This window comes from Podarcis cretensis, assembly GCF_951804945.1.
Source record: "Podarcis cretensis genome assembly, chromosome: 8".
Classification (NCBI taxonomy): Eukaryota; Metazoa; Chordata; class Lepidosauria; order Squamata; family Lacertidae; genus Podarcis; species Podarcis cretensis.
Genome location: NC_137177.1, coordinates 80939771 through 80962342, shown reverse-complemented (window position 1 = coordinate 80962342; position 22572 = coordinate 80939771). Strand labels below are relative to the sequence as shown.

Below are 22572 nucleotides of genomic sequence, written 5' to 3'. Positions count from 1 at the left end.
AGCTTTGGTATCCTGCGCTTTGGCCAATTAAAACGAGAGAGACTTGCAGGCTTAAGGTCGGAAAAGCACAACACAAAAGGGAAGAGGGGACAGGGAAGGCAGAGGAAGAAACGAAACTGGGGCATCAGTTTTTAAATAGTAATTTTCTTATAATGGCTAGCTGGCATAGAAACAATTCAGGGGGCAGTAGCTGGCCTTTCAGCAAAGCTGATGAAAGAAGCCCTGCTTCCCATCCCTCCCTCTGAGGCATCCTGGTGGAATGCATTATGACCACAAACCTGTTCACTAGTGCCCTCTGACATGCTGCTTTCCAAACAAGAAGAGGAGCAAGTCTGTGTTCCAAGGTTTTTGCAGCCTAGAAATAGACATGAGGGAAACAGAGGATGGAAGGTAAGGGAGGCAGGAGTAAGCAGGGGAAGAAAGTATATATACACTATTTCAATTACATGTACTTAGCTTTAGTTACAATATCTTGTTTAAGAAATACCCATAAGCCATGTGCATAAAACAGGAAAATAATCACCAGCGATACACAGATAAAATCTGTAGATTTATATATATGTGTGTGTGTGTGTGTGTGTGTGTGTGTGTAACTAAATTATAGGCTGGCTGAAATAAACTGAATTGCAGGCATCTAAAATAGCACAAGAAAGGAGCTTTACTGAATATTAGTAGGCAGGGAATTCCAAAGACATCGCACAAGAACTAACCAACAGATGTGGGCAGGACTAGGGAGCCTCAGGCCCGCCCAAGGGCCACATGTGGTTCCCAAGGCTTCTCTGCCTGGTCCTCAGGGTTCTCCCCAGGGCATGTCACTCACTTGACCCTCTATCTGTGGCCTCCGTGAGTGCTTTTGCCTGGCTGGACTGTATCCTTAAAGCTGTGGTTATGCCAGTTGCTTGCTTCGATGGAGCCTGGAAATATGTGTGGAAACTTCTGCTTTTATGTGGTTGGAGTGTAGTGTGTGCTCTACCAAAAGAAATCACATCCATTCTTCTGGCCATTTTTGCTTCTGACCACAGCCATCACTGGCATGTGGCCCCTGGAGGATTCCCCATGATAGAATGTGCCCCTCAGGTTAAAAAAGGGTTTCCCGCTCATGCAGTAGGGATATTTGGACAAGTCTGTATGCAAGGTAGGTCATCACATAGCAGGCCTTCATAAACACACAAAATTGTGTTCATAGTACAAATACTGCAATCCATACAACTGAGTCATAACCTGCTGCATGACAATCAAGGCAACCTTGGTGCTATCTTGCTGCTGCAGAGGCATAGGAAACCTTTTTCATTCTGTTTTGCCAGTAAGTAGTTGATGATTTGTTGGCTGGACTAAGTTACACGCCCCGTAAGCTATGAGGGCAGAGACGTGTGCAGGAAATGCCCCTGGCGAAAGCATTAATTGCTAGCCAAACATCTTAGTAAAATGCAGGGGAGAGATGCAGTTCCTCCCCCTGCTTAAGCTATTGATGTCACTTGTTCCTTCCTCCTGACGCCACGCTTATTGGGTAATGGATCCTTCTTTTCGGTCAAGTTTATAGTCCGTGGGTCTCCTTGGCACTGGATGAAAGCAGCCAAATTGCACAGTTACGGTTAATGACAAGTTGTACAAATAATCAACATCCCTTCTATTATGCAGAAGATAAACAGAAACACAGAAGATGCAGGGTCAAAGAGAATGGCGTCCTCTCTCCCAACCTCAGCCTGTCTAGAGGGAGCATGTAGCATAAAATTCTGGTCTGGGGCTGTGGGGAGATATTGGCTCTGGGGAGAATTTCTCTGTTTGGTCAGCAGATTTTGGCCACTGCTGGAACGTCAAAGGTAACATTGTTCTTACGTTCCCTCTGCAAGACAATGCACAAGCTATATTTCATCTGAAAGGGAAGTTCTAAAATCTACTGTCTTTTCTTAGAACCAACCAAAATGTCACAAAATAGTGAGCAATTTGATTCAGCTTGGAGAACTGTTCAGGGTTTCAGAAAGTAAATGTTGGATTTGTTGTCAAATGTTATTTAGGAAATTGTAGCATATTGTTATACCATGTGTACACCCGTGTGTGTGTCCTCGGGCACACAGTTTACCCATCCTTTGTGCCTCCTGGGGTGTTGTCCAAAACTCAAACATTTGCATGCTTTTGTAGCAAGTTGACATTGATCTGGCGATAAAAATGGTGTTTCACACTGTGACAGCCACAGCTTTAGACAGCAAGTGCTTTCACTGCTGTTATGTCCTTGAAGTTGTTTCTCTCCTTTCCAAAAAAAGAGAGAACTTTACACAGATAGCCCTGAATTTTTCAGTCTTGTAGGATTCACGGAAAGCAAAGCAAGAATATATTAAGTAGAAGGGGAGCTGGTAACAAAGCAGATGTCAGAGTGAAGATCCCAAGGAGTGAAAGCATCTTTGCAGGAGGTTTATTAAAGGAGATTTACCTTGGCTGAGGGTTCCCGTTAGCTCTAGGCTCTCAGATCTCCATCCTGGAGTGACTGGAATTGTAAAATAAGAAGTTCATTTAGAACTTCCCCTCTGCACTCCCCACTCCTGTCACAGCAGTTCGCTCCTGGGGTGAAGATGCGAGCAATGGAAAATTGCCCACATGCTCTGAAAATCCCAAAGCCTTGGATATCTTGGCTTGCTTTGCAGCCCACACTGGGATTGGTATGCAGAGCTCCGCAGTTGCCTTTTTGTGGAGCAAAGCGTTGTGTTTTCTTATTCCCTGCACTCTGGGGCAGGAGGAAATGCCCCCACAGGCCACAGTGTTGGTGGGTAATGCAAGCATTAAGTCCAGTTCAGTTTCTGTTGGCAGGTGAGGGCATGTTCAGAAACTCTGTGTGTGTGCTGGGCAGGGGAAAGGTCAAAATTATATATCAAAAGGCAACCCAAGAGTGAACCATAGTCAAGGCAGTTTTGTAATTGAAAGACAATTTGTGGTTTTCTCCATTCAGGGCTTCAGTGTGCCATGAATGGCCAGATATGTGTGGTCATGAAGATTAGTAACTTTGGAGACTGACTTGCAGGACTGAGGAGATCCAAATTTTGCACCAACAACAGAAATTATTTCTGTTGAAATGATGCAAATTTGAGTAGTTTTGCTTGAGTTACAGAACAGCTCCCTGCCCTGTCTCCACAGTAGTCATGGGCGATGGCACAAAGGTCCCTGAAGCCCAACTTCTTAACTCACCCTTCTTGCTTCAAATAATGAAATAAGAAATAATTGGGAAAAAAGAAATAATGGGGAAGAAAACTTACTGAAGAGTGCACATTGAATTGTGTGCATTACTTGCCTTTTCTTCCTTACCATTCAGTATTGTCATTGAACTGCCTTTTTCTTGTCTTGTGTTGATGCTTAATGGGCTAGAACTGAGAGGGGGAAACACATTTTGCTAGACACCAACTACCATCATCCTTTCTGACCATTGGTCATGCTCCCCGGGGCTGATGGGTGATAGGGTTCAAGAATCACATAGGTGCTTGACCCCTGGGCTAGAAACTTGAAATTCTTTGCACACCAAAAGTCTTTGGTTCAGCTCCAAATGACTCTCGCATGGCAGGTCTTGGAAGGGCCGTAGCTCAGTTGTAGAACTTCTGCCTGCATTTAGAAGGTCCAAGGTTCAATGGCTGGGAGGGCCCTAGAGGGCCACTGTCAGTTAGTTTAGGTTGGCATGCGGGTGGTGCTGTGGTCTAAACCCCTGAGCCTCTTGGGCTTGCCAGTTGGAAGGTCCCAGCTGCTGCCAACCTAGCAGTTTGAAAGCATATCAGTGTAAGTAGATAAATAGGTACCACTATGGCGGGAAGGTCAACAGTGTTTCTGTGCACTCTGGCTTCCATCACGGTGTCCAGAAGCGAAACCACGTGGTCATGCTTGCCACGTGACCCGGAAAACTGTCTGTGGACAAACACCAGCTCCCTCAGCATGAAAACTATATGAGCGCTGCACCCCATAGTCACCTTTGACTGGAGTTAACCGTCCAGGGGTCCTTTTTATCTAGTTAGTTTAGACAGTCCTGAGCTAGATGGAGCACTGAATGTGAGTTGGTATAAGGCAGTTTCCTCTGTTCCTAAGATCTTCCAGAGATCTTAAGAGAGCTGCTGCCAGTCAGTGTTTACGGCTCTCAACTAGATGGACCAGCAGCTTCCTGTGTTCCTTAAATGTCTGTCTTCCTGAGATATGGGAGAGCTTCTGGCAGCCCAGGATAGGAAAAATATTCAGCAGTTTCAGTTATGTTCCAGAGTCTGTCCAGAGATCTGTGTAGGTGGCATGAAAAAGCACTGTAGCCTTGGGCAGTCTTGAAGTTTAACTCACCTGTGATCCAGCCCTGTAGCACCACATCATTAATCTTTATGAGCGATGTGTAACACTTTTTCTCCCAACCGAAATTCTGAGTCATAGGAAAGTGTTTAAGGAAGCAGCCAGTGAAGTTTAGTGTCTCCTTTCCCCTTCCACTCCTTTTTAAGCAATTCCAGCTGGCACTGGTGAGGCAAGCTGCTTCCTCTAGCGTTCTCACGATCCTGAAGCAGAGACCCTGACCCGGCAACTGTGTGCTTGCTTTCTGAAACTGTGTTGCAAGGAGCGGTGGGGGGCAATGACAGTATGTGGCCAGAAGGATCCTCTTTCTGGGGTCAGCTGCTAGTTGCATCTTCCTATGCCAACCTAAACAGTGTTTTGGTTTGGGTTTGTTTTTCCTTTGTGAGGGGATGAGCAGTGTTGTAAACAAAAATTGCCCTTTTCCCTTATAGGGTATCCAAGAGCCCATATAGAGTCCTTACATAGGTTCCCTATTGGTAGGAGAAAATAACAGAGGCCAACCAGAGAATATTGAGAAGCAAAGCAGCTAGTAAGCTTGATCTTTATTGATCTGTTGCAACAGGGTGCTCCCCTCACCCGCAGGAAAGGAGGAGGATCCAGAAAAATGGCATGCAAGGCCTTACAAAGACTTTTGAAATTGTCACTCTGTAGATCAAGACCACCCCCAGAAACATCATACATACATCACAGAAAGGGTGTAACCTAAGACCACCCCTCAGATACATCACACCTACATCACAGAAATTTTAATATTGTTGTTGTTTATCTCCTGTCTGGCAGGTTACTTGATTGGATTTCCTGGGTAGCCTGGCCAGTCTTTTGTAATGATAAATACTTAGTTCCTGGGCCAGGTCACAGGCTCACCCTGTTCAAACACAGACATATCCTTAAGACAGGATTTGTGACGGAAAATACAATGGGGAGACTTTTCCATTTTGACCTTGCAGAGAAAAGATTTGGTCAGTTTAGGAATCAAAATGGTTCCAGGTTGGCCTTCCTGTGCTGATCTATGTATGTGCTTGGTTGGTACACTTATGAACATTACCATATATCTAAGACCATAAAATTCCTATCACAGAAGGAAAGAGGGTAGAGCAGGGGTCAGCAACCTTTTTCAGCCGTGGGCCGGTCCACCGTCCCTCAGACCATGTGGTGTGCCGGACTATATTTTTTAAAAAACAATGAACGAATTCCTGTGCCCCACAAATAACCCAGAGATTCATTTTAAATAAAAGGACACATTCTACTCATGTAAAAACACACTGATTCCCGGACCGTCCGTTGGCTGGATTGAGAAGGCGATTGGGCTGCATCCGGCCCCCGGGCCTTAGGATGCCTACCCCTGAGGTAGAGCAAAATGCTTTTCTGCATCTTTGCTAAGTAAAAAGTCCAGGCTCCTGAATTTGGAATTGCTTCTACAGGTAGATTGCTTGCATACAGGCCCTGGATTTTCATCTAGTTACGAAGAGTAAGTCCAAACCAAGTAGTTCAAATGGTCTTCTAAGGCATGACCTAGAGGCTTGAACACTAGAGGGCAGGTGATGTGGTTTGTTTTCTTTGTCATGCAAGCCATAGTTTATTCTGATGTATGAATTGGGAAACTGTAGCTTGCTCTTATCCTCCAAACCGGAACTGTAAACCATGGATCTGCTACGTTACGTTACATTTAGAGGCAGCAATGCTTCTGAAAACTAGTTTCTGGAAGCTGCAGGAAGGAAGAGTATTCTTGTGCTTGAATCCAGCTTTGCGTGTTTCCAACAGGCATCTGGCCACTGTGATTACAGGATGCTTCACTATATGAGCCATTAGCCGGATCCAGGAAGGCTTTTCTTACGTTCTTTTGTTGTAAATAAAAATATATGCCCTTTTCCCTTATGGGGTATCCAAGAGCCCATATAGAGTCCTTACATAGGTTCCCTATTGGTAGGAGTAAAAAACAGAGGCCAACCAGAGAATATTGAGAAGCAAAGCAGCTAGTAAGCTTGATCTTTATTGATCTGTTGCAACAGGGTGCTCCCCTCACACGCAGGAGAGGAAGAGGACGCCCAAAATTGCTGTGCAAGGGCTTATAAAGACTTTTGAAATTCCCATCCTGTAGATCAAGACCACCCCCAGAAACATTATACATACATCACAGAAGGGGTGTAACCTAAGACCACCCCTCAGATAAGGCGATCTAAAACAGAACATTTGCAGGTTGTTTTCTCTTGTCTCTTTGTTTATTTCCTGTCTGGCAGGTTACTTGATTGGATTTCTTGGGGAGCCTGGGCAGTCTTTTGTAATGATAAGGCTCACACCCTTATTCAAACACAGATTAAGACAGGATTTGTGAAGGAAGAGACAATGGGGAGGCTTTTCCATTTTGACCTTGCAGAGAAACATTTGCTCAATTTAGGAATCAAAATGGTTCCAGGTTGGCTTTCCTGTGCTGATCTATGTACGTGTGGTTATGAACGTTGCCATATATCTAAGACCAATGAACGTTGCCATATATCTAAGACCATAAAATTCCTATCACACTTTATATTCTTATTTTAACAAGTATTATTCCATTTTTCCTTCAAGGGCTTAAGAAAAGAGTAAGTGGTTCTCTTTATCCTCAGAACCATGTTATGAGGATAAAGGCTAAAAGGAAGTGACTGGCCCAAGGTCTCCCAGTGAGCTTCATGGCTAAGTGGGGATTTGAACCAGGTGTCCCAGGTCTCAGTCCAACACTCTAATCACTACACAACACTTGCCTCCCTGGAGTTCTGGCCTGGAGTTTGCTGATTCAGACATTGTAAGCAGCTGCAGGTTGTGTAAAATAGGAAACTGAAAATGACGCTCGGGGTTGTGGGTGGGGAGAAACAAAAGCTTGTGGTTTGATGACAGCTGGGTTGAGACAAACCTCCAGTATTTCCCCTTTTCTTGTTCTTTATATTTACTATTTTATTTAGAAAAATTTTAATATCTTGCCAAAAAAAGGCTCCCAGAGCAGTTTATGCATCACTACAAAAAGCAGGCTGTCCGTGTCGTCAGACTTACAATCACAAAAGGCTTACAGCACAAAAGGAAAATGCACTGGGAGGGAGGAGGAGATAAACTCAGGGTAAAGTTCTTAGGTTCTAATGACCAGGTGGATTTTCTTCTTCTTCTTAAATTGTAGGTAACTTTTTATTATATTTTTAATACTGATAGTATACAAGAAACTACAGTGACCATTGTCAAATATCTGCTTATTGCTGTGAAAGGCTAGGACTCCTCTGTGGCATATTTCATTTCTAGCATTTCAAATTGCCCTCCCAAAATTGCTAGCCTGATTTCCCGTGTGGTCCTCTGTCATTTTGTGGCACTTCGAGAATCACTCTGCAAGAGTTTTCCATAGCTTAGTGGTAGGGCATCTACTTTGCTTTCAGAAAGTCTCAGGTTTAATCTCTGGATAGGATTGGGAAGACTCTTCCTATCTGAAAACCCCGGGAGCTTCTGCCAGTCAGTGTCTGATTAAGTATAAAGGCAGCTCCCACTTCTGCTGTGTTCCTGCTCACCTGCAGGCAATTCTTGCTCTTCATAGGTGAATTACTACTACAGTCATTGTTGTTGTTGTTTAGTCGTTTAGTCGGTTCCGACTCTTCATGACCCCATGGACCAGAGCATGCCAGGCACTCCTGTCTTCCACTGCCTCCCGCAGTTTGGTCAAACTCATGCTGGTAGCTTCGGGAACACTGTCCAACCATCTCGTCCTCTGTCGTCCCCTTCTCTTTGTGTCCTCAATCTTTCCCAACATCAGGGTCTTTTCCAGGGAGTCTTCTCTTCTCATGAGGTGGCCAAAGTATTGGAGCCTCAGTTTCACAATCTGTCCTTCCAGTGAGCACTCAGGGCTGATTTCATTAAGAATGGAGGGGTTTGATCTTCTTGCAGTCCATGGGATTCTCAAGAGTCTCCTCCTACAGTCATACCTCGGGATAAATACACTTCAGGATAAGTATTTTTGGGTTGCGCTCCGCAGCGACCCGGAAGTAACGGAGTGCGTTACTTCCGGGTTTCGCTGCTCGCGCATGCGCGGAAGCAGCAACACACGCAGTCGCGTCTTACGTTCTGTTCAGGATGCAAACAGGGCTCCGGAACAGATCCCGTTCGCATCCCGAGGTACCACTGTACAAGCCTGCCTTTGGCAGCAGTGAAATCCAGCTAAGATGGCACTCTTTCCCCCCTGCTTCTCCAAATATATTTTAAGACATTGAAGGAAGTACCGTCTAACAAGTTGCTACACAAAAGAGTGAAGAGGCAGGGGGGGGGAGAGGAGGAGGGGGAATTGTTTTTATATTTTATTCCACCTCTCCACCAGTCAGCTGAAGGTGGTTTTCATTAAAACATAACGAATATAAGCATGTAAAGGATTTGTGTCTGTGCTTGCTGATTAAAAATCTGAGGACTGGTAACTTGTTTTCAAGACAATTGCAACCTGTTCTGTACAATTGGTCGAAAGTATCCCCCCACCCTCAACTTCAGACGCTCCCGTAGGGTCCACCTTCCGCCATGTCAGCATTTGTTTATTTGGTCTGTCTGTTTTGAGAGTGTGCAAGTGCTGCATGGTCGGGGTGTGTGTGTGTGTGTGTGTCTGTGTGTGTGCGTGCGTGTGTGTGTGTGCTGTGACCTCTGAAGAATTCATACCTAAGAATCCATTCCCAGGCTCCATCCATGGTTGGCATTTCCAACTCCTGCAAAGGAGGAAGCGCTGACACCGCTTGCTAATGACAGGTGGTGCGCTGGGAGCCCTTGGCGCCACAGAACTGTGCGGAGGACAGTTTGCAGGCACATCTTTGGGGCTCTGTGTTCTTTCCTGTTGAAATGGGAGGGGGGGGGAGTGCACAGCTCCCAGCCTTGCTGCTCCCTGCAAGTGTGTGCTGCCTTCCTCTCCCTGCCAACATTAACAGAAGTTGTCTTCCCTCTGGATATACTCTTGCAGCATAAAGTTACACCATTCTGTCACCGCCACAGGCCGTGTGCCTCTGAAAACCAGGTCCTGGGGTTCGACAAATGGGAAGAGAGAGAGGTGCGCACATTGCACTTGGGTCCTGCTTGTGGGCTTCCCTTTGGGTCCAGTGATAGAAACTCATATATAGAAGCTAGGCGCCAAATGGTTGCTTAAACCACGGTTACAGTCACCAAAACGGAATGCCTAGTTGCCATTTTTGGCCAGGCGGCTCAAAAGTTGTATTTTCAACATGACTTTTTGGTCCCTGAAATTCATTCTGATTGTGCAGCTAAAATATAATGGAGAGAATTAGACAGGATGTGTTGCTAGTGTGTGAAAACAGACAAGATCCAAGGATCCCCAGGCGTGCCCCTCCAGATGGTGGAGGCATCTGGTCTCAAGTGTCCGATTGTCAGGTGCAAAATGTGCCTGGAAAATTTTGAACACTGTTTGGGGCATCTGGGTGGGCTGCTGAATGCTGGACTAGATTGACCTCTTTTGGCCTCATCAAGCTTCAAGACCCTTCTTATGAGTAACTGAGAGGAAAGGTCGTTGTCTTCATGCCCTGTGTATAAGCTTCGTATGGGCACTTTTTTGGCTGCTGTGAGAACAAGATGCTGAACTAGATGGGCCTTCGTATTCCCTGTTGCTCCTAATGGCAACAGCTGTGTGTGTGTGTTTCTTGTACTGTATCCTATTTCACTCGTTCACCTTTGCTTAGGCTGGGAGCTAAGCACTGTAGACTAAAAGAAAGAATAGATGTGGGATGGCACTATCCTGTTTAAGGCAGGGCCACTCGACCTCAAGTGGCTGGTGGTCACAAGTATGGCAAAGGGAGCACCTGGTTGTTGTTGCTTTTTTTCCGGGGGTGGGGAAATCTCTTCCCTCCTACAGTTTGATCCTAAATTGCAAGATTGCTCCAGTTATCAGGAACCCAGAAAGTGGGAAGCCTTTGGGCAATAATTTGGTGATCCCTCATATAGTAATTACATCGCCATGCAGCTGTGCCAAGCGAGCCTCACTTCCAGTGTGTATTGAATGATGCAAGATGTCCCAAGTTATGAAAAACGTACTGACATGATTTGCCATGTTCAGCAGCAATGCAGTGTGCTGGGGTCAAGGCTTAGCTAAGTGACGGAGCACCTGCTCTGCATGCAGAATGTATTGTGTTCACTCCCCAAAACAGTATAGATAAAAAGGATATTGGGCTGGGAATAACATTTGTCCAAGATTCTGCAGTTCATCAAAGTAGGCTGTCCTGGGGCTTGGTTGGGTCAACACTCAGTCTGGCTTGGTACAAGGAAACTTCATTCTGTTCTCTGTGAGTGGTTTAACATTCCCCCCCCCTTTTTTTGTTCCTCCTCCCACAGAGTGACCAGCAGCTGGATTGTGCCTTGGATTTGATGAGGCGTCTGCCTCCCCAGCAGATTGAGAAGAACCTCAGTGATCTGATTGATTTGGTGAGTATTGGGGTATCTTAAACTAGAGCAGAGTTATCATGTCCCCTGTTCATGCCAAGCCATTGTTTGCACCAACCAATTTAGATCCCGGTAAAGGCACATGGTAGACCAGCTTACCCTTGCCTAGGGCTCTCCAGATATTTTGGGCTACAGCTCCCATCCTTGCGGCTAACTATTGGCCAGCTGGCTGGTGGGAGTCCTGGTACAACAATATCTGGAGGGTACCAGGTTTCAGTAGAAAAACAATGGCTTAGAGTTGATTGTCTTCATTTTCCACCTGCTCCAGATTGCAGTAGGCAAATCAGTGTTCATAGCTGCTTGTCTGCTCTCACTTTCCATCTGCTTGACGCACTTTTTTGGGGGAGCAGTGGACGCTAGAAGCAAGGCAGTGGCTGCAATTTTGGCTTCTCGCCTCAGACATTGTGGCAACTCTTTGTCTGCAAACCCCTTTCAAACAGTAGTTTGTGGTTCTGCTTTGCTAGCTGATTTTGTAGCTGAAATTTCACGGCTCTGATATTGGGAGAATTGTAGTTGAGGACTTGTGTAAAGACTGCAGTGCCCTTAATTGATGTCTGAATCAATCCTCTTTGTGTGAGACTGCTGCAGTTTTCAGGAGGTACACTGTGACCTCATCCAGAGGGTACACCTCTGTTCCTGTACCTGCTTCTGTAATTGGAGAAACGCCATAGCTCTGTGGTAGAGCATGTGCCAGGGGCCTGACTTGGCATAAAGCAGCATCTTATTTTAGGAGAGTCCCAAATTCTTGCCTATTTTGTAGCTCAGTGGAAGACCATCCATTTTGCATGCAGAAGGTCCCTGGTTCAATCCCCAATGGCATCTCCAGGCAGGACTGAAACCCTGGAGAGCAACAGCCAGTCAGTGTGGCTGGCTTGACTCTGTATAAAGCAGTTTCCTGTGTTCCGAAGATCTCTCTTCCTTCCTGAGATCTTGGAGAGCTGTTCCAGCCAGTGCATCTTAAAATATGTCTTCGGAGTTTATCCGAAGATTAATTAATCCACGTTGGTGGCACAAAAAGGCATTGTGGTCTTGGACAGCCTTGAAATTAACTTACCTATGAGCAGGCATTACAAGTGATGTGTAATGTTTCTCCTTAGCATCTCCAGGCAGAGCTGTGAAAAGACCCCTGTCTGAGATCCTGGAGAGCTGCTGCCAGTCAGTGTAGGCAATGCTGAGCTAGATGGACCAACGATATGGCTCAGTGGAGGATAGAAGTTTATATAAAATTATGCATGGCATGGAGAAAGTGGATAGAGAAAAGTTTTTCTCCCACTCTCATAACATTGGATGGCTTTAAAAAAGGATTGGACCAATTCATGGAGGAGAATAAGGCTGTCGATGGCTACCAGCCACAATGGCTGGCCTGGGCCTCCACAGTTGGCAGCAGCGATGTTTCTGAATATTGGCTGCAGGAAACTGCAGGAGAAAGTGTCCTTGTACTTTGATCCCACTTGCTGGTTTTCCACAGGCAACTGCTTGGCCACTGTGAGAACAGGAAGCTCGACTAGATGAGTCATTGACCTGACCAAACAGGCTCTTCTTTAGGGTCTTATGGCAGCTTCCCATGTTTCTATAACTTCCTTGTTGCTTGCAGTGCTTAGGTAGGCCGAAGGCCTGCATACCTCACCTCTTACAAGTTAAGGGGGCCCACTGAGGGCGTCTTACCTGAGGCACCCACCCACCCGCATATCTGGGCCTGAACTGGTGGAATGCGAAGGTGGAAGCCTCATTTAAGCTGCTTAGTGTTAAATCCCCCCCCCCAAAGGTCCTTGCAGCTCCCGTTTGTCAAGCTGCATGAGGTGCCTTGCTCTGTATACAATTGTGCTGACAGAAGGGGAAATATCCAACTTGAACGTGAAACCAAAAGGGCACGGCCTGGCGGGAGGTGGGTAGAGCGTGGAGGCCCTTTCTGGGTCACTGCCCCTCATCAGCTCCCAAACGCTTCCTTGTTCATTAGCAGAGCGGCACGGCCGACCCTCTCCCCGCCCCCATCACATCTGTTGTGGCTTCCTTGGGCCGCTGCTGCCGAGCCTGTAATTAGAGTTCATTAGAGCCCTTGTCAGTCACGGGCCTCTCCAAAGCACAGCCTGAAAGGAGCAGGGCCTGCGGGTGCCAGTAATCCGCCTTGGCAGGGAGCGCTCAGGCTTGGCATCTTAATTACCAATTATTTGGAAATGGGCAGCTTGGAGCAGCCGTTTGGGTGCTTTGCAAGGTTTTTAGAAGTTGCTTGTTGGAGAGGGGCAGGAGGTGGCTGCTTTTTAGGGTTGCAAAATGAGGATTGTTTCGGCAAGTAGTCATTTTAACGGTTGTTCTTCATGCAGTACGTAGTTAAACTATGGAACTCACTCCTGCAGGAGGGAGTGATGAGCACCAACTTAGATGGCTTTAAAAGAGGAATGGACAAATTGAAATTGGAGGATAAGTCTGATAATGGCTATTTGCCATGATAGCTATTCTCTGCTTCTGCAGCAGTGCTTCTGAATGCCAGTTGTTGGGAACCCCTAGAGGAGAGAGAGCTCTTGTGCTTGAATCCTACTTCCTGGATTAACATACCGTATTTTTCGCTCTATAAGACGCACCCGACCATAAGACGCACCTAGTTTTAGAGGAGGAGAACAAGAAAAAAAATATTCTCTCCCTCTCTGCGCAGCGCCCCGTCAGCGAAGCGGCAGGAAGAACAGAGCCCCTTCTATTTCTCCTCCTGCTTCGCTGAAGGGGCACTGCGCAGCTTTCCCTCTCTGCACACCGATCCCTCTCGTTCTCCTGGCTTCAGGGATAGCCGCCCGAAGCCTCCAGAGTGCAGCGGGAGCGCTCCCACTGCACTCCGGAGGCTTTGCGTTGCTTTCGCTGAAGCCATGGAGCCTGCATTTGCTCCATAAGATGCACATATCTTTCCCCTTACTTTTTAGGAGGGGAAAAGTGTGTCATAGAGTGAAAAATCTGGTAGACATCTGGTCAGTACTGATTTGAAAGGTGTCAGGTTTTTTAAAAAACAAACAAACAAACAACAACATTGTTGAACACTATAATTTATTTATTGCATTGATATTCAACATTTTTCTCCATGGAGCTCAATGGCGTACATGGTTCTCCCCCTCCTCGTTTAATCCTCACAGCAACCCTGCAAGGTAGGTTAGGCTGAGAGGCGGTGACTGGCCCATGGTTGTTCTTCAAGCTTCATGGCCGACTGGGGGTTCAAGCCCTGGTCTCCACTGAATGACCACTGTGAGAACACTATGCTTGACTAAGTGAGCTCTTAGCCTGATCCTGCAGGGCTTTCCTTGTGTTCTCAATAAGTAAGTAGAAAGGCAAGCAGAACTATAAAGCCTCAGCACGGCTTGACTTAAAGCCTTATCCTATCCAATGAGAGAAAGGTACATGTGGGTGTAGATAAGAGAATATCTGCATCACTTCATGGGTTGTAGAGGAGTCCTCTGCCACCAGCCAAGGGCCTAAAGACCACTTGAAGGATCAACTCCCTGAAGGATTATCACAGCCAAGGAGGGAAAACCAACCTGGCTCCATCCTTTAGCTAGTGCTGCAACTGCTCCAGTGCTTAGCTTTTTTTCTTCCCTCCCCATTTTTTTCCCTTTTGTGCCACGTCTCTTAGATTATGAACCCGCATGCAGGCATGGTTAACCGTACAGAGCTTAGGAAACGTGTTGTGCCATGCATGTTAATAATGTATGAGAGAGCTTTAGTGGTCACCATTCTGTTGTCACACTCTCTGGTGACCTGTGGACAAACTTGGCGTGATGTGACAGATTTCTCTTTAAGCATTTGTTGGCTCTGATAAAAGCAAATAAAGTTTTTCTTGCTTGCTCGCTCGCTCTCTTCAAAAAACAAAAACCCTGCCTTTAAACACACACAGTCTGGTAAAAGGAACTATTTTGATAAGATGGGGACTGCATCAAGGTGGGGATCTAGAAACTGCCAGGGATCCACTTCTTTCCCCATCCCCATCCCCACCCCCCACCCCCAGTAGAAGTGTAAGCATCAAAGCAACCCTGGGCTGTCCAGCTGCTCGAAAACTGATCATGTCTGAGTCATTTCTCCACAGTTTTTGTCCCAAGAAAGTTTTGTCTTGGAGGCATGCCTGTTTCATGTTGTGTTTTTTTAAGGCAGCGCTTCCCCGTAAAAGTCACACCATGATAATAACCATGTCATTGTCCCATCTCAAATGAGTTAAGCCCTCTAAGGCAGGGGTTAGGCAAGGAACCTCCATCCTGTGGGTCAGATGTGGACCTCAATTTCTCTTTCTCCCTGGCTCTTAGGACTCTTCCCCAGGCCACACCCCTCACTGGCTTTCTCTCTCCCCTCGTTAGGTCCTTCCCACCCACCCACCTTTTCGTCCTTTTATATATATATTTTTAATGGAAGATGCCAAGGTTTAAACCCGGGACCTTCTGCAAGCAGAGCAGGCACACATTTCACTGGGCTTTGACCCCTTTCCACCCAAAAGGAGAGGCAGGGTGCTTTGAAGCCCTGACCTCTGGAAATCATCTCCTTCCCCCCCCCCTCAACTTCTGCGACTTCAGCAGGCATTCTCCATTCCAACTTTCAATCATATGTTCGCCGCCATGAGGACTAGTACCTTGAGGAGTCTGCAAAACCTTGGCGTTGGAAGTTTCATGTAAGGCAGCAAGCTTGGTTCTGCACCCCAAGTCACATTCTGTGCCCCTAGGTACCCAGCACGTGCCTAAATGAAGCCCTCCTTCCTAGCTGGAGGTGAGCAGTTGCTGTTCACCCATTTTGTATGTGATCAGGCTGAAAGCGGCTATATACAGCCTTCGAAAGATAATAATTTGGCTGTGAAAACTTGGCCATTTTGTCCGTGTCCCCCGGCAAGAGCTGACAAACTGGTGTGTGTTGGTGGTTGTGTGCATGCGTGTGCGGAACAAATGCAGGAATCCAGACCGTTGCTAGGAAGCCTAGCAAGCTTGGAAAAACTGCCTCTTCTCCTGCCTGGCTTTCCTTGAGCACCTTGATGGGAAGAGACGCCCTGCTGACAGCAGCCAGGGGTTCAAAAGGGCGGCCTTTTATGAACTTGGCGTTCTTTCCAAAGGATGTTGAGCATGTCGGGCATGGTGCAGCCGGCCATTCCTAATGTTGAAAGCAGCTGTCGAGGATCCAACCTGGGGATTATTGGCATAAAAATCAGGGCACAATTAGCGCTGCGAGCCAGTTGTCCACCCAGCGAGCGCAGCTGTAAATAGAAATGCCTTCAGCTTAGAAGCTATTACCATTGGGGTATTCGGAACTTGTTTTAAGACACTCTTTTGTTTTAAAAAACCCCATCTACAGGCAGTCAAGGAAGGGCTCCGTTTAAATCAGGCTTCAAATGACCTTTCAGCATCCGCAGATCAGTGACTTCACTGAAATGGTTTTCATGTGGCACCTTAATCTGGTTAACACAGAGCAGCCTTCACCAGCCCTTCCAGATGTTTTGGACTACAACTCTCATTGTTTCTCCTGACTGGGGTCCTAATGGGAGTTGTAGTCTAAAACCCACCTGAAGGCTAGCATGCTGAACCTAAGAAGAGCCAATGGCCCATAAATTATTATGGTTACGTTTAATTACCCGCCCTTTGCTCTTAGGTCCCAGGGCAGGTTACAACGTTAAAACATTAAAAACAGTTTAAAGCAACATAAAAATAATGGTGGTTTAACAGTCAATCCCTCTTTCCAGAGTTTGCTGGGAATTTCAGCTCCTAGCTACTCTCAGCACCTTTAACAAACTACAGTTCCCAGGATTCTTTGGGGGAAGCCATGATTGTCAAAGTGGCATCATAGGGCTTTAAAGATATACAGTGGTGCCCCGCAAGACGAATGCCTCGCAAGACGAAAAACCCGCTAGACGAAAGGGTTTTCTGTTTTTCGAGGCGCTTCGCAAGACGAATTTCTCTATGGGCTTGCTTCGCAAGACGAAAACATCATGCGAGTCTTGCAATTTTTTTCGCTTTCCCCCCTTTTTCTTAGCCGCTAAGCCGCTAATAGCGCTAATCCGCTAAGCCGCTAATAGGGTTGCTTCGCAAGACGAAAAAACCGCAAGACGAAGAGACTCGCGGAAAAGATTAATTTCGTCTTGCGAGGCACCACTGTAGTGTAAGTGTTGCCCTGGTCTTGAGATGTGTTTAACCTCTGAGTTCTGCTCTATGGAGGATTAAGCTAATTTATGTGTGAGAGAGATGCTCCAGAAGTTTTTGCCAGCTCAGTTTTGGATGCAGATGATACGTAGACCTCTCCTTCTCCCTTTTCAGACCTTTTAGGCCAGTATTGCTCAAACATTTGGCTGCTACCACTCCCTTCCTTCCCTAAACTCATCTCAAGCCCACTACCCTACCCTATAAAAAGCATTATACAGAACAGTGACTTGCACAACACACTGAGGATGATAATATCCCAATAAAACAGTAACAGTTAACAGCACATTTGTTCAAAGTGCAGTTAAGCTGTTTGGTTTATTTGCACAAAATGGATGAACTGGATCCAGTGATACCAGGTTTTCAAAATCTGATAGTCGTTTACACCTCTCTTTTTTTAAAAAAAAATTATTAAAGTTTTAAAGGTTACAAAAAGAAAAAGAAGAAACACCAAGTTAAACACAAACTTAACAACACGTCACAATAAGAAAAAAAGAGAATAAAAAAAGAAAATAATAATTATAAAACACAGAAAAATAGAAACAACGAACCTTCCCATAACTTATCTTTCATTTGCTTGTTTCCTTGACCTCCTCGCACCTCCCTTTTTTGTATTCTAGTTCGGTTAGCTATTTCAGCAAATCCTTTCCCTCCTTCCCAATTTTTATCCAATAATTTATCTTAATATAATGTAACTTTACCTTTCCTCCTTTCATCCATTAACAATCTATTTTTACTTAGTCCTTTATAATATTTCTGCTAAAGCCACATAACTTCATTCCAGCCTCCTTCTAACATTCCTTAATTTTACAATCTTTCTGTAAATAAACTTTAAATTTCTTCCAATCTTCTTCCACCGACTCTTCTCCCTGGTCTCGGATTCTGCCAGTCATTTCCGCCCTGATAGTCGTTTACACCTCTAGGGGGTGCTCCCATAGGGAATCCCACAGTGTGCCATGGAGTCGTACCACCCACTTTGGAAACCACAGTAGCCCATTGCTATCTTAGGAATCCTTCTGGGGCCTTGATGGATCAGCAAGAGTCGTTGGATTGTATAGGATGTTAACCCTCCTTAGAGCAGTCCCACTGAAATCAACGGACATGACTAACTTAGGCCCATTAACTTCCATGGATCTATTCTGAGTAGGAGTAGCATTAGATGCATCCCATCATGTATGAGACCCTCTCTCCCCACCCCTCCGGTCCCATTATTTCTACGACAGTCCTTGGACTGGACCTGTTTTTCTGCTTCAAGAGGAAGCTTTTAAAAGCCTGCTGGATGACTCAATAGAAGTATAACAAAAAAATTTATTAGATGTGGGCCTAGCATGGCTGGAATCCAGTCTGGGCTTGTCAAGTGGGGGGGGGGGGGGAGAGAGAGAGAGAGAGAGAGAGAGAGAGAGAGAGAGAGAGAAGGGCACCAGTTCAATTTGCCATTATGGAAGTGCTGGCTCCCTTCCGTTGGCTCCAAACATCCGAGTGGTTTTCACCCTGACGTTGACCAACTCCGATTTCCGTGCCCCCCCCTCACTTCCATATGGGTGACATCAGTCCTGTAAGAATTCAAATGAGAACCAGAACTATAAAAGCTTGAAATGCAATTAAATAATAAAACTTAAGTGATCACACTCCTTCCCTGCCAAGGAAATCTTTGCTTTGGAGGAAAGTGGCCTCGCGGTAGGCACCATTGTGGTACAAAATAAGGATGCTCCGTTCTTGAACCTTAACTCTAGTGCCAGTGTGGTGTAGTGGTTAGAGTGTCTAACCAGGACATGGGAGAGAAGAGTTGGAATCCACACTCTGTTATGAAGTTCACTGGGTAACCTTGGGCCAGTCACTGCCTCTCAGCCTAACCTTCCTCATAGGGTTGTTGTAGGGATTAAATGAGGAGGGAGAGAACCATGTACACCACTTTGAGCTCCTTAGAGAAAAAGGTGGCATATAAATGCAATAAACAAGCAAGAACCCATTGGCCTACCCCATCATCCCCATGGCCCTGGTTATGTTGTTGCCTCCCACGATCCCTTTGGGGTCCTCTATTCCCATGGATTCCCCCTAATTCTGATGTTTAAGATGAGAGTGCCAATCACTTTCTTAGCTAGAAAAACACCTCTCACACATAAAGGGCAGTGTCAGCAGGCTCTGGAGAATCCCAGGTTCTGCAGAAGTGCACAAAATCTTTAGGAGGGGGAGGACCCAGGAGGTTTGGGAATCCCCCTAAAACAGTTCATGAGCTTCCTCTGTTCCTACAAAGCACTCTCAGGTGACCAGACTTCCAGTGTCTCTCTGAAGGCTACAAGTTATGGAATCCAAGCTATGAGAACCTTGCTGGGTCCTCTTTCAAGTAGTGGCCAGACTGAGGCCACTGGGGAAGCCCCTGCCACCACAAATAGGGTATAAAAGCAGATTAGTCTCTTGTGGATCTTTCTTGTGCATTCGGCCATGGGTGGCTGCAAGGTTGGATTTGACGTTGCCTGCCACCTCTTCTATAGTAGCCTATTCTATAGTTGTTGCCTATTCTATAGCCTATTCTATAGTTGTTGGTTTAAACAATCCCTGTGGTGCTTTACAGTTCAATAAGTTTTGAACCGTGGCATTTGCCAGGAATGACTGCCAACTACTCAGGTATGTTGAAGAAAAGTAACTGTGTCCAAGGAACATTATTGGAATAATGTGGCACAAATCAATATGGTGTAATCCCTACTCAGCCATGAAGCCGCTGGGTGAGCAGCAGCCAGTCACTGTCTCTCATCTAACCTACCTTACAGGGTTGTTGTGGGTGTTAAATGAAGAGGGGGAGACCAGTGTACCCTGCCTTGGGTTCCTAGGAGAAAAAGGTGAGCTATAAATGCAATCAATCATTAAAGGTTCCTCTGCTGCTGACAGCCATAATGGATTCCTGTCTGGCACTTGCTCAAATGTGGCATTGTGAGGGTAAGAGACTATGGGATAAATTGGGGGAGAACTCACTTTTTATCTCTGCTTCAAAACTGGGGGGGGGGGGGAGCCCTTCCCAACCTCAGCTCTTCCCTCTCCTTCTGCCACCACCCCAACAATCACTGCAAGATGGGAATAACACTAGCCTATGCGGGTGGTGCGGTGGGTTAAACCACAGAGCCTAGGGCTTGCCGATCAGAAGGTCGGCGGTTCGAATCCCCACGACGGGGTGAGCTCCCGTTTGCTCGGTCCCTGCTCCTGCCAACCTAGCAGTTCGAAAGCACGTCAAAGTGCAAGTAGATAAATAGGTACCGCTCCAGCGGGAAGGTAAACGGTGTTTCAGTGTGCTGCTCTGGTTCGCCAGAAGCGGCTTAGTCATGCTGGTCACATGACCCGGAAGCTCCCTTGGCCAATAAAGCGAGATGAGCGCCGCAACCCCAGAGTCGTCCCTTTACCTACCTTGCAGGACTGCAGTTAGGTTTCCTATGGCAATGTATACACAGTGCATCGAACCAGAGCAGGGAACCCCAGCTGAAACTGAGAGTGAGAACAGCCCCTCTCCATCAGGAACCCCCAAACCAATTCCTGAACAGCAGAATCCTTTTAAGAACTCATTATCAGTGGTGTCATGATCTGGGCATCTCCTCCCACCCCATCCCAATTATCAATTAACGATGGGGACAGAGAGGACTGTGGCCCTGTCCCCAAGCAGGATGTGGTGAAGTGTCTGTCTTTCTCACTTTTGCTTTTTCTGTTCTCCTTTCCTTCCTAATCTGTCACCTCCTTTGAGATCCTGAGCCTGCGGCTAGGCCCTCTGTGTGGCTGCAGTGTGTCTTTTAATTTTAGTATCGCATCTGGCTGGCCCTTTTAGGTGATTTACAAATAATTATTATGTTTGAGCATAGCAAGGTGTTGGGACTGGCTTCTACACAACAAGGACTTCACATTATTTCCACTTCAACACGGTCCAAAGCCTCGAGGGCAGCCACAAGTTGGAAGTGTAAAACTTTATGAATCAAAGCTGCACAAGAGCTGGATCGTATTGAGGGTCTGATCCAGCATCCTGTTTTTAAACCATGGCCAGCTGGAAACTTAGAAAAATGCCACCCAAAGCCTTTGCTGTTAATCCATTCATCTTCTGAATGAATTTGTGTGTGTCTGCGTGTTGCATCAGGAGTAGTTAATCCTGCTGGGGAACAGACATGGTAATTTTTGATGTGACTTTCCTCTCCCCACACTCACCTGTGATAGGAATTTTATGGTCTTAGATATATGGCAACGTTCATAACCACACGTACATAGATCAGCACAGGAAAGCCAACCTGGAACCATTTTGATTCCTAAACTGAGCAAATGTTTCTCTGCATGGTCAAAATGGAAAAGCCTCCCCATTGTCTATTCCTTCACAAATCCTGTCTTAATCTGTGTTTGAATAAGGGTGTGAGCCTTATCATTACAAAAGACTGCCCAGGCTCCCCAAGAAATCCAATCAAGTAACCTGCCAGACAGGAAATAAACAAAGCGACAGGAGAAAACAACATGCAAATGTTCTGTTTTAGATCTGCCTTATCTGAGGTGTATGGGACGCAGGTGGCGCTGTGGGTTAAAGCCTCAGCGCCTAGGGCTTGCCGATCGAAAGGTCGGCGGTTCGAATCCCTGCGGCGGGGTGCGCTCCCGCTGCTCGGTCCCAGCGCCTGCCAACCTAGCAGTTCGAAAGCACCTCCGGGTGCAAGTAGATAAATAGGGACCGCTTACCAGCGGGAAGGTAAACGGCGTTTCCGTGTGCTCGCCAGAGCAGCGATGTCACGCTGGCCACGTGACCCGGAAGTGTCTCCGGACAGCGCTGGCCCCTGGCCTCTTAAGTGAGATGGGCGCACAAGCCCAGAGTCTGTCAAGACTGGCCCATACGGGCAGGGGTACCTTTACCTTTACCTTTACTATCTGAGGATGAATGCATAATGTTTCTGGGGGTGGTCTTGATCTACAGGATGGGAATTTCAAAAGTCTTTATAAGCCCTTGCACAGCAATTTTGGGGGTCCTCTTCCTCTCCTGCGTGTGAGGGGAGCACCCTGTTGCAACAGATCAATAAAGATCAAGCTTACTAGCTGCTTTGCTTCTCAATATTCTCTGGTTGGCCTCTGTTATTTTCTCCTACCAATAGGGAACCTATGTAAGGACTCTATATGGGCTCTTGGATACGTCATAAGGGAAAAGGGCATATTTTTATTTACAACACACCTCTAGGTATGTTCCTAATAAAGCAAAACCAATTTCAGAAGGGGGAAATATCTGACATAAGATCATGGGTCATGCCAACTGTCCATCTAGTCTAGCCTCCTGTTCTCACAGCGGCCAACAAGCTGGTTATGGGAATCCCAAAAGCAGGAACTGAGAACAACTCTCTTCACTTGTCATTCCCAGCAAGTAGCATTCAGGGGCAGATGCCTCTAAATTTCTGATTTACACACAGACATGCGCGTGCACACACAAATCTCCTTTTATGAAAATAAAGTTAGGCAGTTGATCTGGTATGTTCCCCATTTCAGCTCTAATCCCAGAGACTTTCTCTGATGCTACCTGACACCCACGTACACCTTTGCCTCAATGTGCCCAGTTTTTTGAGCTTTCAGTAAGTCGGTCAGCATTCTGACTCCTGAGCAGGAAGCAAGAGTTTGGCCAGCTGCTCAGGGAGGTGTTTGGTTTCTGGCCGTGCACAGGTGGCCACTTGTCTCTTTGCTTGGAAAGGTAGTTTATTTT

General features: G+C 46.3%; 1 protein-coding gene across 2 annotated transcripts in view; it reads left to right on the top strand.

The window, feature by feature from the left end:
- The window catches only part of CAPZB (capping actin protein of muscle Z-line subunit beta), a 73835-nt gene that overhangs the window by 16479 nt on the left and 34784 nt on the right, over positions 1–22572 (top strand). For both annotated transcript variants that reach the window (XM_079987261.1, XM_079987262.1), the window contains exon 2: positions 10627–10716. In XM_079987261.1, the coding sequence (XP_079843387.1) occupies positions 10627–10716 (90 nt within the window). The remainder of the gene's footprint in view (positions 1–10626; positions 10717–22572) is intronic.